This window comes from Petromyzon marinus, chromosome 16, assembly GCF_048934315.1.
Source record: "Petromyzon marinus isolate PM22_M1 ecotype Great Lakes invasive population chromosome 16, UKy_Petmar_22M1.pri1.0, whole genome shotgun sequence".
Classification (NCBI taxonomy): Eukaryota; Metazoa; Chordata; class Hyperoartia; order Petromyzontiformes; family Petromyzontidae; genus Petromyzon; species Petromyzon marinus.
The window spans coordinates 1997615-2015927 of record NC_133682.1 but is presented as its reverse complement, the minus strand read 5'-3'; the positions used below and the strand labels follow the sequence as shown (position 1 = coordinate 2015927).

General features: G+C 49.1%; 1 protein-coding gene across 1 annotated transcript in view; it reads right to left on the bottom strand.

Annotated features, from left to right (window-relative positions):
* The window catches only part of LOC116942999 (uncharacterized), a 31394-nt gene extending 14268 nt beyond the window's left edge, over positions 1-17126 (bottom strand). The window contains exons 1-3 of the mRNA XM_032955580.2: positions 16631-17126; positions 5970-6109; positions 4294-4522 (exon numbers count right to left, since the gene is read on the bottom strand). Of these exons, the coding sequence (XP_032811471.2) occupies positions 4294-4522; positions 5970-5987 (247 nt within the window). The 5' untranslated portion in view covers positions 5988-6109; positions 16631-17126. The remainder of the gene's footprint in view (positions 1-4293; positions 4523-5969; positions 6110-16630) is intronic.
* Between the last annotated feature and the right edge of the window lie 1187 nt (positions 17127-18313).

The window sequence follows — 18313 nt, the reverse complement described above, 5'->3', positions numbered from 1 at the left end:
TCACCAAACCATTTTTCTTTATGTGCGCACGTAATATAAACCTACGCAAGCCCGTAAACCGCTGACTCGGCAAACTAGTTAAATTGTTTGTTTATTGCCAGGCCAGTAACTCCCTAGCTCGGAGGCAGAGACACACCTAGCAATGCATTGCAACACCATCGTACATCCTGCGGGTATGGAAAGGGCACAGTCTTAGAGTGATCAGGCAGTGCAACTGCACTGTGGTTCATGGGCCAGAGGAGGCACAGGGCCCATGTTGTACACACATGCATGTCACTCTCCTCTATGTAGGTCTATGGGTCTTTGTGTGTAAACCTACGGGCCACTATCGTTGATGTGAATTTGTGTACGTATTTGTTTAACCAGGTGAGAACTGAAATACCAATGTGTTTTATTTGTGACCTGGGACATCAGTTCGCCAGTAGGGGGCGATTATCGCTGTGCGTGATACCAATTGAGTAATTTGCGAGTTTTTATAATTTTTGCAAATTTGAACGATGACATTGGCACACGATGGCCCACACTTGCGAACGACGTCACAGGTTTCTTTAACGTCCACTTTGAAGCAGACGGCGTGTAGCATTGTGGTGATTACACCCGCAGTATGAATCAGGGTGGCCACTGAACCTCTGCAACAAGCGACAAACGAGCTACCACTGGGCCGTTTCACCGCCCTATGATGTAGCTGTCGCAAGTTTTAGTTCAGTTTATCAAGTGTGCAGGAGGTGCAACTGCACCAAGGCAACACTGGATGGAGGGCCCTGGGTGTCCAGCTGTGTATGCAAAGAGGTGGAAAGGGGAGAAGGAGACTCCATTTCAATTCTTGCTCTAGTGCGCCCATGCCAGCCGCTCTATGCCACCGAGAGGGGCCGCTCCATCGTCTCTGAAGTCCTCTGTTCGTGCCAGGTGACCCTTGCTGACCTGGCCTGATAGCAGCAGTTCCTCAAAGCCTCGACAACTTCCCAGAGGCGGTGTCAATCGTAACCCGCATCACCGCCGCGAGGAGGATTAAAATCTGCGGAGGCTTCACTTCCGCAGTGCCAATGCGGGATGTAAGTGCGGGGCTTTTGTAAGCGAGTGTCACTTTGCAGGAAGCCAACGAGTGGAGGGACTCGCCTCTACCATGAGAATGTGGAGTGTCTACCACAAGCTTATGGCCACAAACGCAAATCAGCAGTGCTTAAAACCTCATTTGACTTTTGTCGAGTCGTGGTTGCGCATTTTACCCAACGCTTTGGAAGCACGGTTATTGCGAAATTCCCACAGATTCTGAACTAAGAGATTCTGCCTAGGAGATCGCAGTACAGCAAATGGAGTTGTTCACCCATCTGTGTTGTTGTTGGAGCGTAGTTCCTGCTGTTTGCTGGGTGCGTTTATTCCCAGTACGGTAATTCAGTTCCCATACCTGAGCACAAAACACTCCATAAAATAGAATTTGGCCAAACACCTTAATATTCGACAGCTCAATAAGCCTCTCCTAGATATATAATAATTATTAGTATTATTGATTTCAAATAAATACACAAATGGGAAAACATTCTTCGGGGCACTCAAGCAAATCAGAATCTTTATTTAGACTACAGGAAAGTTCAACTTCGGCCGATGTTGATTTGCTGCTTTCCCAATTAAAGCCCCGATCCGTAACAGCAGCGACCACTGCATCATCGTCGACACATGCGAACACCATTTACCCTGCGCAGCATTACCTGCCGAGACCGCTCGCTGTATCGCAAGAGAGGTGGGGGGGGGGGGCTTTTCTTTTCACGGTGAAATCCCCAGATACTCTCACACTATCTCGACCGTGCTCGAACCCAAAAACAAAACCATACCGTGCAAAAAAACATACCGTGGAATGTGTTTTCATGTTGATGTGAACAAACTCGCTCTGAAACGAACCTTCCTTGCACGTTAGGGTTTTTGGACCGCGTTTGTTTGGGTAATGGCGAGCTTTTGTGATCGGATTTCCAAAGGAATGGATTTGGTTACCATCAACCTAAATTTCCGTCACTTGTTTCGGTGGTCTTGATTTTTGAGTTAAAGTGCCAGACAAACCAGCTGTTCAAATAAGAGTAAAATAGATACACCGTGACCGTGTGCATGTACAGCCCTTTTTGTCGATCCACTACTAGATGAGGGCCGCCCCACACTGTGCGCGTAGTGGGGAATTATTCACCCACACTTCACAGCAGTGTTCAGGGCGAATTGGTGAAGGTACCAAGCAGAGACATTAAAGTATGGTACAACAGCGTTTTTTTGTTTCTGCACTGCCCTCCGCCAGCCACTACGCAGTAGAAGAGTCAGACCAGCCCTGACCATCATTGTGCATGGCCAATTAAGAAGCACATTGAGCCACTGCGGTAGCATCAATATCGGCGTCTTTTTGGTTGAACTTTCCCTGTCAGCCACGACGCAAAAGCCAGGGAGGGGCGGCAGCCAGGCGTCCCGACACACACACGTGAACGCACACACACACACGCAAACACACACACACGCAAACGCACACACACACGAACGTGTCGTCTGCACACCTGCGACCTACATTCAGTGCTCCCACCCCCAAACCACCTCTTGCCTCCCAGATGCAATCACTTTCTATCGCCAGCTGCCAAAGCTCACAAAGTTCACTCTCCGTCCTCCAACACCCACATCTTCTAAAAGCAAACACGGAGGAGGATGCTCCCAGGCGATTGCCCACGCACTGATATCTTCCAGTCACATGGTCGCTATTTTTCCAGCAGAGTGATTTGTTATCTCTCGTTTCGTTGTACAACATTGAGTGTCCGAGAGACCGGCTCGGCTAAGACTAAAGGCCTGGAGTGGAGCATCTACGGAAACAACCAAAACCTTCTGGACACGTGGACCATTGGACCATTATCATGCACCAAAAATATATTTAAAACTTTTCAATTGAAAAGCGCTGTCCATTGTTTAATTGCAAAAAAAAGCCAATAAACCAATTTACGTGTCCTTTTTCTATCGGCTTAATCTAAATAGTTGTAAAATGGGTCATTTAAAAAGATATATAAATGGTGTTTTCTCAAGAAAATCGTAGCATCTGTAAAAGTTCTGCGGTCCACTTCCCACGTCCTTGCACAGACGTCATGTGGGCGGCGGACCAAAGGTGGGGGGGGGGGAGATCGCTGATCGGAGGGTTGAGAGTTTGACAGCGAAAGGGAGTGCCTGAGACTCACTGCTGGGGAATAAAAGGGCATTTCTCAAACTGAAGCGCAATGCATGGAAATACTAGCATGTTGTTGATTCTCAGAGGTGGGGTGGTGTTTTGAGGCCTAGTCGCACTAATGGTGGTTGTCAGGTGGTATTGTGAGCGAAGGTACTGTAGTTTGAGTTATGGTAACATCGTAAGCGAGGTGAAGTGATATTATGAGTTTATTTCGATGAAGGCATTGTTGTGAACCAAGGATCAGAGAGTACTCTCAGGTCAGAATGTATTTTGAGTCAGGTAAACAGGTTATGCCATGAGATAGTCCTGCAAAGAGAGCATTGTTATTCAGGTAGTATTGTAAGTCAGGGAGCACTGCGATATCTGATATCACTATGAGATTAGATAAGTAGGAGCATAAATCAAACAATGGGAAGCAATGATGCATTAACGGAAAGATAAAATAGTTGGCAACGCACTTCATGAACTTATATGGTCAGTTGTTTTTGTGGAGTAATCTCCATCGAGTAGGGAATGGAGCAGTTTGACTCCGCTGAAGCCTGTGGCATGTAACCATCATGTAACCATCATGTAACCATCATGTAACCATCATGTAACCATCATGTAACCATCTCCCCTCCCAACCAGCAGCCAGTGATTCGAAAACTGATCAAGAATTATATTGAGGTCGGTTATGGAATCCATTGTTTGTCGTCTTGTGTGTTCCAACTTAATTGTATTGTCTGTGTTTTCTTGTTTGTACAATTGTGTCAGCTCTATGGGCCTAAACGTGGCATTAGTATATTATAACCATCAGCCATGGTTCATCCACTGCTAGATAAAAGCCTCTCCATGCCGTGGCCATCGCTCACGGAGTGCTGCGACACCACAATCCATCTCACTCCAGCATATCACTGCCATATAATTTATGTAAATAGTAAATAATCGATTCTTACACACACACAAACTGTGAAGCATGTATCTTGTGCGTACAGATCCATTTCAATCAATAAACCGATCGATCAATTCAAACTGAATCTTACGCTCAAGAAAAGCGCATCTTTTTTATTTAATCAATGACCCAATTCATCGTTAAGAAACTCTGCGCCCGTGAAAAAAAAACGTGGCCTCACCCTCGGGCGGTGCCCTCCAAGGAGCCCCTCTCTCCGTCGCCGCCTCGGAGCCACCGTGGGGGATCACGATGACCCTCCCGCGCGCCGCCTCCCCCTCCTGGACCCCCGTGTAGATGATGGGCCGCGAGTCGGGCACAGAGAGGGGCCGGGCGAACACGAGCACGCCGGGCCCGGCCCGCACGGCCCCCCGGTCCAACAGTGCCGGGTACGACATCTGCAGGCCTACAGCCTTCCGAGAGAGAGAAAATAAAACCTCGTGTCGCTTGCACGATCGCTCGCTCGCTCTTCATTGTGTGGAACTCCCTTCCCCTCCCCGGCCATCCGTGCAGTCGACTCCCTGCCCGTGATCTAGTCCAGGCTCAATAGCTTGCCCCTCTCCTCTGCCTCTACCCGACCAGAAAGTGTCTTCATTCGCACCTCTTTGCCCAGTGGATTCTTACTGCCCGACCTTCCCCTTCGGGAAAGGTCTGGAAAGCCACAGCCTGAACCTCCCCTCTACCACAGCCATCTGTGCTGTTGAACCCCTGTTGAAGGCCAGGCTCAGACCGATGACTGACAGCCTCTTTCCCTCTGTGAAGTAAATAAATTATGCCCCACTCTCTCTGGATAATTTCCTCAGGCACATTAGAGCAATATCGTAACAACTGCAGTGTCAGTTTTATAGAAATATATTAAAATGTAAAACTACGGTGGTAGTGTCTGTAGTATAATCACGATCACTGACATGAATTCTATTTATATATTGCCTTTGATTGCTACAAAGGCACCGTCGAATTATTCAAGCTGGCAAGACTTGTGACAAAAACGAACAATCCTTTGACATCTCATAATTAAGGTACACCATTAAAATAGACTATCATAATAGTCTACGGTACATGTTATATATATCATTGGATCTTTTTACCAGTATCAAAGTATGAAAAATAAGAATAGGTTTTACCCTTTCTGCCAACAAAACAGGTGTTAAGATTTTGACTTCACATTCGTGACTGCGGGAATTCATTTTCTTGGTTCTTTCGGTCGTCATCATCCTGATGACGGTCGCTTGTGTTGTGATCGAAACGTCGTAGTTTATTTTATTTACTTTTCTTTTTTCTATCTACGTGACTGTATCGAAATAACCAAGAATATAGGTGTTAAGATGTTCAAAGACCAAATAGATACCTTTCACAATGACTCAAGTCTGCATTAACCACACGTGCTACTTGGGGTGAACATTCAAACAAACTGTTCGCCTTTTGGTGTTGTCTGGTCTAACACTGGTGAGATTAGACCCTAAAGAAGGAAGTTGTCTCTGGTGTAGGCCAATCAGTTCAAAGACAATGCATCATTTATGATTATTATCAGAGCGTGTGTGTTTCCATGTTCACCACGAGTAGTGTGTGGTTAATGCAGACTTGATTCCTTGCAAAAGGTTTATATTTGCTGTTTGAACATATGTTTTATTTCCAGAAAGGATAAAACCTATTCTTATATATAATATATTATACATAACATACTTATCTTGTCTGTGTGGCCACGTGGCAATAATGAAGGACAACGCTCAGGCCCACCAGGCCCTGCTGCTATCCACCCGGGCGGGGAGCCAGGGCTTACGTTCAGGTTATTAATTTGATTCATTTTATATATACATTGAGTGATTCGGAGAGGCAAACGCAAGCTTTTAGGGACTTTACCAGATTTTCAAACGCCATCCTCTTGAGAGCGGAATGTCATGCCAAGCGGGGAAGCCTCACTCGGGGCCTCGAGGCTGCATTGGGCGAGGAGTGGCAGGCTGCGGTTGCCTGACGATTACGCGGTGCTTGCGCCGCAAGGCCTGCAAACAAACACAGATGAACACAATCGGTCAGAAACAAGGATTCTCTGCATGGATTTATCGACTGATGGGGCAAGTGCTGTCAGCGAGCGCCTATTAAGGACGGTGCCATGTCCGATTGCCCGGTATTCCCAGCTGTCTCTTCTTTGCCCAGTGCTGATGTTTACAAATTGCACTGGCTATTCATTCAAAGCTGAATCGCCTCCAGCATCAAGACACTGCATTGTACAGGACCCAGCTGTGAGGACAGACACGTGTCAAGGACAAATGACCTCGAGAAAAATGCTGACCTATCAGAATCCATTTCAATCGAAATATTAATCATATACTAAAACTGATTGGGTGTTAAAAAGGCCCTTATATTACAAATCTACTAACACATTTTCAAATATTCTTAGCTCTTTCTGTAAAGTCACGTTGAAGGGAAACAATAAAATAATAAAATATATGTAACGTGACTTTACCAAAAGAGCTAAGAATATGAATTACTGCAGTCACGAAAGCTTTAAATCAACATTTTTAAATGTCCCACAAATTACTCAGTTGGTATTATACATAGCAATCATCTATTGCTATGTACAACTAATACTGATTTGTGGGCCAGGTGTTGAGTCACCTTGTGCCCATGGAACAGCTGCCACCGGAGATGCCCCTTTCAAATGTGTTGAGACGAAATAAAAAACAAATAATTATTATCAACAACGCTAGCCGTGTAACAAAATGTTCCATATATATTCCACGCAGCTGTAGGGATAACACGGCCTTCCGAATAAATTCCGTATAAGTCAATGTATTTTTTAATATATAAGTATTGCGTGTGGAATGGTGGTGCAAGTAGTAAGTCATGCCAAGAACCCAGTGATCTGAAATCCACTCCGAGCCACGGCTAACTTAGCGAGCCGTCTGTGTCACCTTCTATCCACCTTCACCTGGCCCCACTTGACCAGCGTGATGAAGCAAAAACAACCCCCATGATTAAGGGGCCGTCCATAAATGACGTCACGCGATTTGGGACGATTTTTGACCCCCCCCCCTAGTCACACGGCGTCACAAAAAGTCAGACCCCCCTCAAATATGACGTCACAAAGCTCTGCTCCCTCCCCCCAAACAAAAAAACACATGCTTCAAATCGCTTTAAACTATTGTCATTGAAGTGCGTATTTAATGTGGCGCTGCACTCTGATGTTGTAGGAGAAAACATTTATTAAAAAGTCTAATTAAGTGGAACGTGTTGTCTATATTTATTTAAAGCTGCGCATTTTTATGTGATGTCACATTTCTTAAACCCCCCCCCTCCTCGTTACACATCGTCACAAATGTCTGACCCCCCCCCCCCCTAGGTGCGTGACGTCATTTATGGACGGCCCCGAATACGACACAAGCCGTGCAGAGGCCTTCACTGAGCAGTTCTTGACGAAGGGCTGTACATTATAAATGACAATGATTGTAAGACTTACTATAGGAGTTTCATTGACAATGTAACTTTAAAAATTCTACGTTTGGTTGTATTGTTGTTCTGATGCTGAATATTATGAAAGGGTCACGCTTTCAGGTCTTCTGCGCTGTATGTATGTTGAACTTCTTTCGCATCGTACGTAGCCAACCGTGATAATATAATCGGATGTTTACTGCTGGCACTGCAACCGGGCTTGGTGCAGAATACACACAATGGTGGCGTCAACTTGACATGCAGAGCATGCTGGGAATTCCAATCGTGTGTTGTGCCGACTGAACACACATTTATCGCGGGTATTATTGATCGTCATGTTGTCTGGCCTGCCATACACCTTTTGGAGCCGATGGATATTCTCGTCGGTAGCGTAAACTGCTCGAATGCTTTCGCGAAGGTGGCATGAGCGACTTGCCCGTGGTCACAACTTTAAGCGCACGATGCACTTGGCAACAGCGGCAGCACCTGCGATCGATTACGGCAGCCAGCGGCGATGAGTTCCGCACCTGAGTGCCCAGGGCTCTTGGGTCGTCCATGATGCGGCAAGGTGAGCAAGAAGGGTTCAGCTTTATGGGAAAGTGAGTTCCGCCCTGAACCAAACTCTCCGGTCGTGACGGGTCCCCACCCCGGGACCCGCTCCTCCGCTCGCCTCGGTGAGAGAAAAATGACGATTTTCTGGATTTCAGCGGCGGCGGTGGCTGCGGTGCGCGTTGGCTCGGCTCGCTGACATTCTCAGAGGCTCGTTTCAAACTTTTTTGTTTCCTTTTCCAACGAAAAACAACGGAGGCAGCGTTGGCGATATTTGGTCCCATTGTTCGGTGATTGAGACGGCGTGAGGTTTTTGTTGTTGGCTTGTCACACATTGAATTTTGCACACAGCGTTTTAATGTTTTTTTGCGTGTGGAATATTTGCTGGTTTATTCCAGGATGTTTCTGTTACACGTTGTCGCTTTAAGATGTTCCGTGTTCAAATTTTGTTTGTTGCGGTTGCACCCGACTTAAGAGCCGCATGGCTCACAGGACTATACCTAATAAATGGAACTTGAAAACTTGAAACTTGTTGGCATAAGGGGCCGTCCATAAATGACGTCACGCGATTTTGGACGATTTTTGACCCCCTCCCCTAGTCACGCGGCGTCACAAAAAGTCAGACCCCTCCCTCAAATATGACGTCACAAACCTCTGCACCCCCCCCAAAATAAAACATGCTTCAAATCGCTTTAAACTATTGTCATTGTAGTGCGTATTTAATGTGGCGCTGCACTCTGATGTTGTAGGAGAAAGCATTTATCAGAAAGTCTATTTAATTAAGTAGAACGTGTTGTCTATATTTATTTAAAGTTGCGCATTTTGATGTGACGTCACATTTCTCACCCCCCCCCCCTCGTCACACATCGTCACAAATGTCTGACCCCACCCCCCCCCCCCTAGGTGCGTGACGTCATTTATGGACGGCCCCTAAGTCAGAGATGGAAAACGGGCGTCTGTTCATGACATATAGATATTCCGCTTGTTAAAACCACCAGAGGTGATGAGATTTATCTTTGTAAATGTTTTGTAAAAACCACAACACGAGAACCCCACGTGAGTCAAGAGTATTCTTCACGTGGCCCACGGTAGAGCTACAATGATCATTGTGCATTGATGTGGTCACAGAGCGAGATCATTGCATCAGGCGTAGCGGAGTGGGTGGGTGCCTCGCTGTGAGGATGCCTCCTCGGCGTCCGTGAATCGGGCACGGAGTCGATTATTTGTTTCGACCATCTGTTCTGCGTGGCCACAGTCGCACATCGGAGATTCGTTTCATTTATTTTACATTTGAACATCAAATATCTTGCTGCCATGGTCAAGAGTGATACGCGTAAGTTACTCATTTGCAAAGATCATCACAATTCACAGTTGTTTGTCGTGTTAAGTAGTTGGTACGACGCAAGTGTTACGTTTCGTCAGTGTGGCGAGTGGCTATCGCTGTGCGCTACGAACTTGGCAACATACGTTCGATTCCCAGCCACGGCTGACATCAGTGAGTGGCGAGTCAATTTCTCAACTGGTTCTGGGCACCACCTTCAGCCACACAAACTTGACCGGCGTGGTGAAGTATGGTCAAATCGTCTCCATGACCAAATATGGCGTGCAGGGAGGCCTTCGTCCAGAATTGAGTTCACAAGAGGATGTAAATTATAAGTTTTGTTAAACAGCTTTACTCTTGCCACATCAGACGAAACTGGTAGTACACCGGTAGTGCTTTGTTGGGACTAAATTATTTTTCTTCGGAGTTGTCCATCGCATCCGATTACGACCTTCATTCTCTGCCTCTATTTGTGAGATTTTGTGTGACTGTAAAGTCCAATCCTCGACCCGCAGCGTCTGCCGCAGACAGAGCAGGCGAAGTCGCTGATTGTATGTGTAGGTGTGGTGCTGGCTTCACGTCTCTTAAGACGCTTCCTTTGTCATAACTCACTTCGGTCCTCTTCGAGCTTCCACACTCCTAGAGCTTTCCACACTCCTAGAGCTTTCCACACTCCTAGAGCTTTCCACACTCCTAGAGCTGGCGCGAGACGGAGCCTTCTGCGGCAGCGTCTTCCAGCTGGGTGGGGTTCAGGCTGCACCAAAACCCTCTTATGTGGGAGACCTGGTCTGGGAAGTGACCCGTCTGAGCACATTTCGACTGCGGAAAAAGTGAGTGTTCGATCTTCTGAACCTGTTCTGGGTCTCGCCTAGGTTGACTCCGTTTTAATAAAAGTACCGTATTCATAAATGCCGTGCAAGCATTTCTCGGGCGTGACGATTTCCACACCTGCCCACGCGCCCCTATGGATCTTTGCACGTGCGAGTGCATATGCGTTGTGTCCGCACGTGGCCATTAGGTAACAGAGTGCGTGGACTTGCGTTCATATGTATGAGTGCATGCAGGTGAGTGCGTGTTTATGCGTGTGTACATATTCACGAGCGTGTGCGTTCACACGTGTACGTGTGTGCATTAGGATAAGTGTGCGTAAAGATCGTGTGTGCGTGCACGTGTGTACACTCGGATGAGTGCTTGCACGTGTGTACACGTGTATGAGTGTGCGTGCAGTACACGTGTGTGCGGGCGCGTGTGTACACGAGGATGAGTGTGGGTGCACGCCTGGTTTACGGGGAGGAGCGGCAGGAATCCGTGGGAAGGCAGAAAAACCGCACGCCCCACCGCCCCTCTCTGCACCCCCAAAACCTCTCCCTGCCCGCGGCGCTCCCAGATCCCACGCAATAAAAAGCCCTAAACATCAACCCAAAGCCACACGCCTCGCGCTGCCAGAACCACTGCATTAGGGCCGAGTGTGCAATCTACGCAACTCGCCTTGCCTCGTGCGTCCATTCATTCGAGTCCAGGAATGTTGAGAAACTCAGGCACGTGTGGCCGCGTTGTGCCTCATGTCAAGAGCCTAACAACCCTTCCCGGCAGGTTTCATCATAAACACAGTACAGTGCAAGTCACCGTCACACCACTTATTTTGGAAAGTCTCAAGACTACTTTTTCAGGAGTATTTCGCATTGCGATATCTGGTCAATTAGATTAAACTTTTTTTAAATATATACAGTATACACTTTCCAATTACAGTTGAAAGCGGGTTCAAGATCTTACTTTGCTGTACATCCACCCTCTAGCCAGTTCGCAGCAGCCCATCCTCTGTAATACGTTTCACAAATCTCTGATCTGGGATCCCGTTCTGCGTCGAAGAAGATTATATAATTGTCGGTGGGGGGGGGGGCACAAACGATAGTTCGTAAAACGCGGGGGTGGTGGCATTTTTGGAGGGCAAGGGGTTGACGCGTTACAGAGAGATTTGTGAAATTCACAAACAACGTTGGGCCGCTGCGAGGTGATCAGGAGATGGCAGTCCAGCATGGAGGATCGTGAACCCGTCTGTGCGGCTCGTTCGAGTTGTGTGGTGGGTACTCCAGTTTCCTCCCACGCGGAGCAAACCACTCGTCATATTTTAAACGAGGAATTGGCCAGACATCACAATGTAGCCGGAGCCTCCTGGCACGGAGTCTTATGCCTCGGTCATGATTTCCTGTACAAGTGGCATCATCTCAGTATTACTAAACATGGGCACAGTGGTCAACGCAACTAAGCAATGCATCCGAGCCACTTCAGTTCGATTCCTAGCCAAGGCTCAGATGAGCGGCAAGTGAAACCAGTACCGATCCTGCCTCTGTTCACAAACCCCCAATAAACCAGCGTGCTCAACTGCCGCATCGTCAAACAACATCCACGACCTGCGCGGCGTTAGGAGGAGGCCCTCATCCAGCAGTGGATTGACAGGAATGGCCTGGACGTGTGTACATTGCGCGTGTTACAAGCGTAATCGACAGCTGCTGCAATGTGCACCAGCGCGGGTATGCGTTCTCGCTTCAGGCGTCATTATGCAGCCTCCTGTTTCTGTATAGCAGCTCATGAATCAATCTATTGCATAACGTCAAACTAACAATCACGAACATCGCCTTCTTCCCTCCATCATCCCGCATCAGCAGCAGCTACAATATGATCCACGGTCCGACCGCCACCCAACCATCGATCGCTGCTCAGCCGGTGCTTAATTCCAGCCGGCTCAGTCATTTCGGCACCCAGCCACATCCATCTCGTCCTGATTTTGTCCTCAAGATACTTGCGGTGTTCCTCATAGGATCACAGGGATGTAGGGTATAACAACGGAGGATTGGTATGGACGTACAAGTGCATGGCCTGCACCCCGTCCGCACTGACCCTTTTGAGTTGTTCGCCCTTTGTAAAAGTGGGGTTTATTTTAATCTCTGATTTCAATCCAAGTGTAAACCACTCACGAGTGAAATTGGCCAAGCACCCCGTTGTGGCCGGACCCTCCTCCCAGAGACTCCGGGAGGCATCCCTGGAGGAACGATTTCTTAAACGCCTTGCGGCCAAGATGGAAAGCATCCTGTCCACGTTTTTCAAAGGGGTGCCCAAACATTGGAGACACACACAAGATTAAAAACAAATGAATATTTGCAAATATGCAAACCCATCCCCCCCACCTTGCAGATGTAAATATTTTCGAAGACAAACGTGTTAGAAAGCGTTACGTAATAGCCCATGCCTCCGATAGAGGGTTCACACATTCTTCTCTTCTTTCAAGAGGGTCGATAACATGGGCACTCCCCCTTGGTGGTGGAAACCAACAGTGATTCATCTGTAGAGTGACTCGCCAAAGGAACGTGGAATTTCCACCAATAGTTCTGCGCTGTAAGCAGGAGGCGAGCTAAGCGCCGCTAAGCCACTATGAAATATTTGAAAGAGGGCATCAGAGGGCAGGGCAGAACATTCCATTGATGTACTGTATTTCTATGCTCCTAGGACTATGCATACAGTACAAAGACAAAGACCCCTCGCATAGCCTTGAATAGACTTGTCGGGGCAAGTGCTGTTAGCGAGCACCTATGAAGGCCGGCACAGCACACGAGGGGGTGTGTGGCCAGCACCACGCCCGGGCCCCGTTGTCTCCCCAGTGTTCATGAACGCACATGGCACCAGGTACTAATTTAAGACTGAGTCGACCTAAGGGAGGCCCAGGAACCGATTCAAATATTCGCCACTTTTTTGGGGTCTTAAGCAGGAATCGAACTCGGGTCTCCGGGTACGTCGTGCAGGGCGCTATCCACTGCACTGCACTATCGCTCCCCACACAAACACAACAATGGCTATTCGCCACTCAGTGGCGGTGATGTCACCACAGCACTTGTGCCAGGCTTGGTGCACTTTGAGGCCACGTAGTGTCGAAGGTCACGGGACAAACCCAGGTGTCATGTTTTGACCGACTGAGATGACTGGCAGATGCACCACCTGTGTTCCCTACGATGCCAGCTCGCTGTGTTTTATCCGCCTGGCGCTCCGCTCGTTGTTGTGAGCATCGCTCCTCTGCCCTCCGTTCTTGCTCGAGGGCGACTAGCCTCCAACTGCCTAGTGGCAGCGTCCTTCACGAGCCTCCTCCACAAATGCCGATCTTGACACCGCTGGTAGCGGTCATCGGCAAGTCCAGTCAGCTCCACATCCTCTTGGACCGCATCAGCCCCATCTCTTCTCTAGGCCGTGCCAGGCCCGTTCATCCCCCTCTAGCCGGCCAAACAGAAACTGCTTGGGCATGCGGTGGCCAGGCACGCACACACACGGGTGCAGCACGTGTCACGCGCCCTTCACAGCAAGGGCGCGAACCTCATTAGCTCAGCACAGCCACGCACCTGGTCTGCCAGGGCAAGCTGCAACACACGTGCTGGTAAACGTGCAGCGCGTTTGAGCCATAAGAGTGTTTTTTTAATGCATCCATTGCTGAATGGAGGGGCCTCCCCTCAGGACATGTCTGTCTAGCGGTCATTGGGATTCGTAAGACCCTAGCTTCAACTCGCTGGTCAGTGCGAATTGGTTTAAAGCGGGCCCGAAGGCTGGGAGTCACGGAGTCAGAACTCACGTGCTGTGTCTGGCAAGTGGCACTCTGGAGATTTTAAACAAAAAATGTGAAGTTTTAAAATAAAACTTTCCCACCGTCGTCATCGACACTGCTTCACGGCGGTAAATAGCCGGGCAAGCAGGTGGCAGTGAATCGAAAGTTGTTAGTGAAGAGGGCACAAGGGAGAAAGCATGGAGGGGAAGGGCAACATCGTGTGTGATGATCCTCGTGCCCGGGGCAGCCAGCAGAAGCTGCATGGGTTCGGGTGACGGTGCCTCGATTAGAGCCCCTCTTTTAAAAACACCACGATAACGTTTTGTCCAATGGCACCTTGTTCCCCGTGGTGGCACGCATTGCTTGCCCGACACGTTACCACTGCCTTTAACGGCCTGCCGTGGGGGAAGCGTTGTGAGTAAACACCCGTCTTCCCAGTGATGATTGTTAGCACACCGCACCAGGTACTCATATGAGGCTGAGTCGACCAAGGGGAGGCCCAGGACCGGTTCAGATATTCGCAACTGTCATTGGGTCGTGGGCGGGAATTGAACTCGGGTGGCCAGATTCGTGCACTGCAGCAGTGCACGAATCACTCCCCCACCGCTCCCCAAACATACACACAGACATACGTACACACACTAATATTCTATACAAAGGCAACGATCCCCCGTATAGCCTTAACAGACTGTAGGGGCAAGTGCTGTGTGCGAGCACCTATAAAGGCCGGCACGGCACACGAGGGGGTGGGTGGCCAACACCACGCCCGACCGCCTTTGTCTCCCCAGTGGCGATGTTTACACATCGCACCAGGTGCTCATTTGAGGCTGAGTCGACCTAGGGGATGCCCAGGACCGGTTCAGATAATCGTCACCGTGCTAACCGCTACACCACCGCTCCCCATGTACTATATTGCACACAGACACACGCAGACCTACAAACACAAGCACGCAAACACAGACACGCGTAAACACACGAAGATACACAAAGGCGCACACAAACAAACACAGGCAAGCACTGCAGACACGTGCATACACGCAGACACATACACAACAAAGACAAATATACCCCGTATAGACTGAGCATGCTTTTGGGACAAGTGCCTTTCGCGAGCACCTATGAAGGCCGACACGGCACACGAGGGAGTGGTGGCCAGCACTACACACACACGCAGACACACACACACCACACACACAACACACACATATACAGCACACACCACATACACATATACAACACCACACACAACACACACACACCACACACACAACACACATATATACAGCACACACAACACACGCATATACCGCACACACCACACAACACACACATATACAGCACACACCACACAACACACACATATACAGCACACACCACACACACAACACACATATACAGCACACACCACACGCACAACACACACATATACAGCACACACCACACACGCAACACACATATACAGCACACACCACACGCACAACACACACATATACAGCACACACCACACACGCAACACACATATACAGCACACACCACACGCACAACACACACACATATACAGCACACACCACACACGCAACACACATATACAGCACACACCACACACACAACACACACACACACCTACTACACAACACAGACACACACACACCTACTAAACAACACAGACACACAACACACACCTACTATACAACACAGACACACAACACACACCTACTACACAACACACACACAACATAGACACACAACACATACCTACTATACAACACAGACACACAACACACACCTACTACACAACACACATACACCTACTACACAACACAGACACACACACACCTACTACACAACACAGACACACACACCTACTACACAACAGACACACACACCTACTGCACACACAGACACACAACACACACACACCTACTGCACACACAGACACACAATACAGACACACCACTGTACACCTACTACACAACACAGACACACAACACAGTACACCTACTGCACACACAGACACACAACACAGACACACACCTACTACACAACACAGACACACACACCTACTGCACACACAGACACACAACACAGACACACACCTACTACACAACACAGACACACAACACACACACAACACAGACACACCTACTACACAACACAGACACACAACACACACACACCTACTACACAACACAGACACACAACACACACACCTACTACACAACACAGACACACAACACAGACACACACCTACTACACAACACAGACACACAACACAGACACATCTACTACACAACACAGACACACACCTATTACACAACACAGACACATAACACACACACAACACAGACACACCTACTACACAACACAGACACACCTACTACACAACACAGACACACAACACACACACACAACACAGACACACCTACTACACAACACAGACACACAAGGGTCGTCCGGACACTGCCCCACCCGCGTCACCACGCGCCCTGTGAACCACAGATTAGGGGCTGGCAGCGAATAGTCGACTTTGTACCGCGCTCACAGCGTGTCGAGAGAAAGAGGATTATGATGATGATGATGGTGATGAGGAGGAGGAGGAGGGGGTGGGAAAGTGGGTGGGGGAGGGGTGCCTCTCACCTGGCGACGAAGTGGGGACGCGGGAACTGTGCCTGGCCCACGCGTCACGGCCAGGTGTGTTGCCCGCTCAGGTGAGTTGCTCTCCCAGGTGAAGTTGCCTTCCCAGGTGAAGTTGCCCGCCCAGGTGGGTTGCTCACTTGCAGCCACCTATATATAATACCTTCACCAGCTCTGGCTACGCAGAAGCCTCAGCAGACGCCGAACCTCCAAAACTGCTCTCCGCGCACAGAATATACAAACTACACCACCACCACCGCCAGCTACACGCACCAGCTCGCTCCCCTTGCCTATGATGGACCCAACTGCTTATCGGCGGTGACAGCAGAGCCGGAGCTCGCCCATCGCCACCTGTGGCGCGTTGCGAACCCTCCGCCTGCAGGTGCGCGGTCTCAGTGGCGCTGCTGGCACGCGGCGGGGCGCGGAAGCGCGCACCTGTCGCTTGAGCTGCGTCAAGGACGCGCCTCCTGTCGCCTCCCTCGCCTCCCTCCCCGCTTCTCTCTCGCCTCCCTCCCCTGCCGACAGCCCTCGCGGTGCCCTCTCCCGGCTGATGATTCCGATTGCGCAACGATTGCGCAAAGAAAACAGAGTAAACAAAATCCACCTCCCCCCCCCCACACACACCGCCAACCCCCCCACACCCACAACCCCCCCCCCCCACACCCAGCATTTGACGCGGTAATATCTTTGAAGGGCAAACATTCCTGGCATTTGACTTAAAGCGTAGGGTGTTCATAGCCAATGCGATGATCCATATTTATTTTTGGGTGAGGCCACGTGGTATTTTTATGCCAAAATGAACGCTCCGTCGCACAAGTCACGATTACAACGGTAGTATTCTATGTTCGTGCCGATGCATTGGTCAAATTCTGGCCTACAAAGCTTCTCACCGTAGCCTTAGACTTTCATGGCTGAATTTCATACTCGTGGCACTGCGAGGATTCAGCTGGCGTTATTGACACTGCCTTATGAAAAAATGAGTCCCGTAGTTAGTTGACGTTTCAGGCAATGGCTCTTTCACTATTGGCAAGGAGGGTCGGCAGACAACCAGCGTGTGTGAGGAGCCACATTGCGGCGAAGGATAGCAGCACACGGAGACAGAAAACCAGAGCAGTCGATCCCATGCAATAGTGGAACTGTTGGCTTAGAAGACCGCGACATTTTCCAGGGGCATCAAGTCCGAGAGGTCTGGGATCGTTTGAATGCTTCTCCAATTCCTGCTGTCTTGTGCATTGCAGGCCCCACTTTAATCGATCGGGGGAGATCGGCATCTAATGGACTGGGACTCAGCATCAGACACCTGCGTTGAGCAGCTGCCACCTGTAAATCCGTGAGCAACAACAGCTCACGGATTTACAGGTGGCAGCTGCCACTTTGAGCTTGAAACGCCCTCTCGTGGAGGTCGCACAAGGAGTCGCCACCTTTAAAAATGAGCCACATTCGTAATTTTACTTTTTTTAAACAAGATTAAGAATATTGTTCTTAAATGGGCAATGTGGTTGAGCAATAGCAGTCGTTCGGTTCATGTGCCGTGGATGAACCAGGACAATCAAAGTTGGATTCCTGGCCACAGCTATTATCAGTGGCAAGCGATATCTGAAGTGGTCCTGGGCTCCCCCTTTAATCAGTCTAGCGTGGTGGCTCAAACAACCACCATGACAGACATATTGTGCACATGCCTTTATT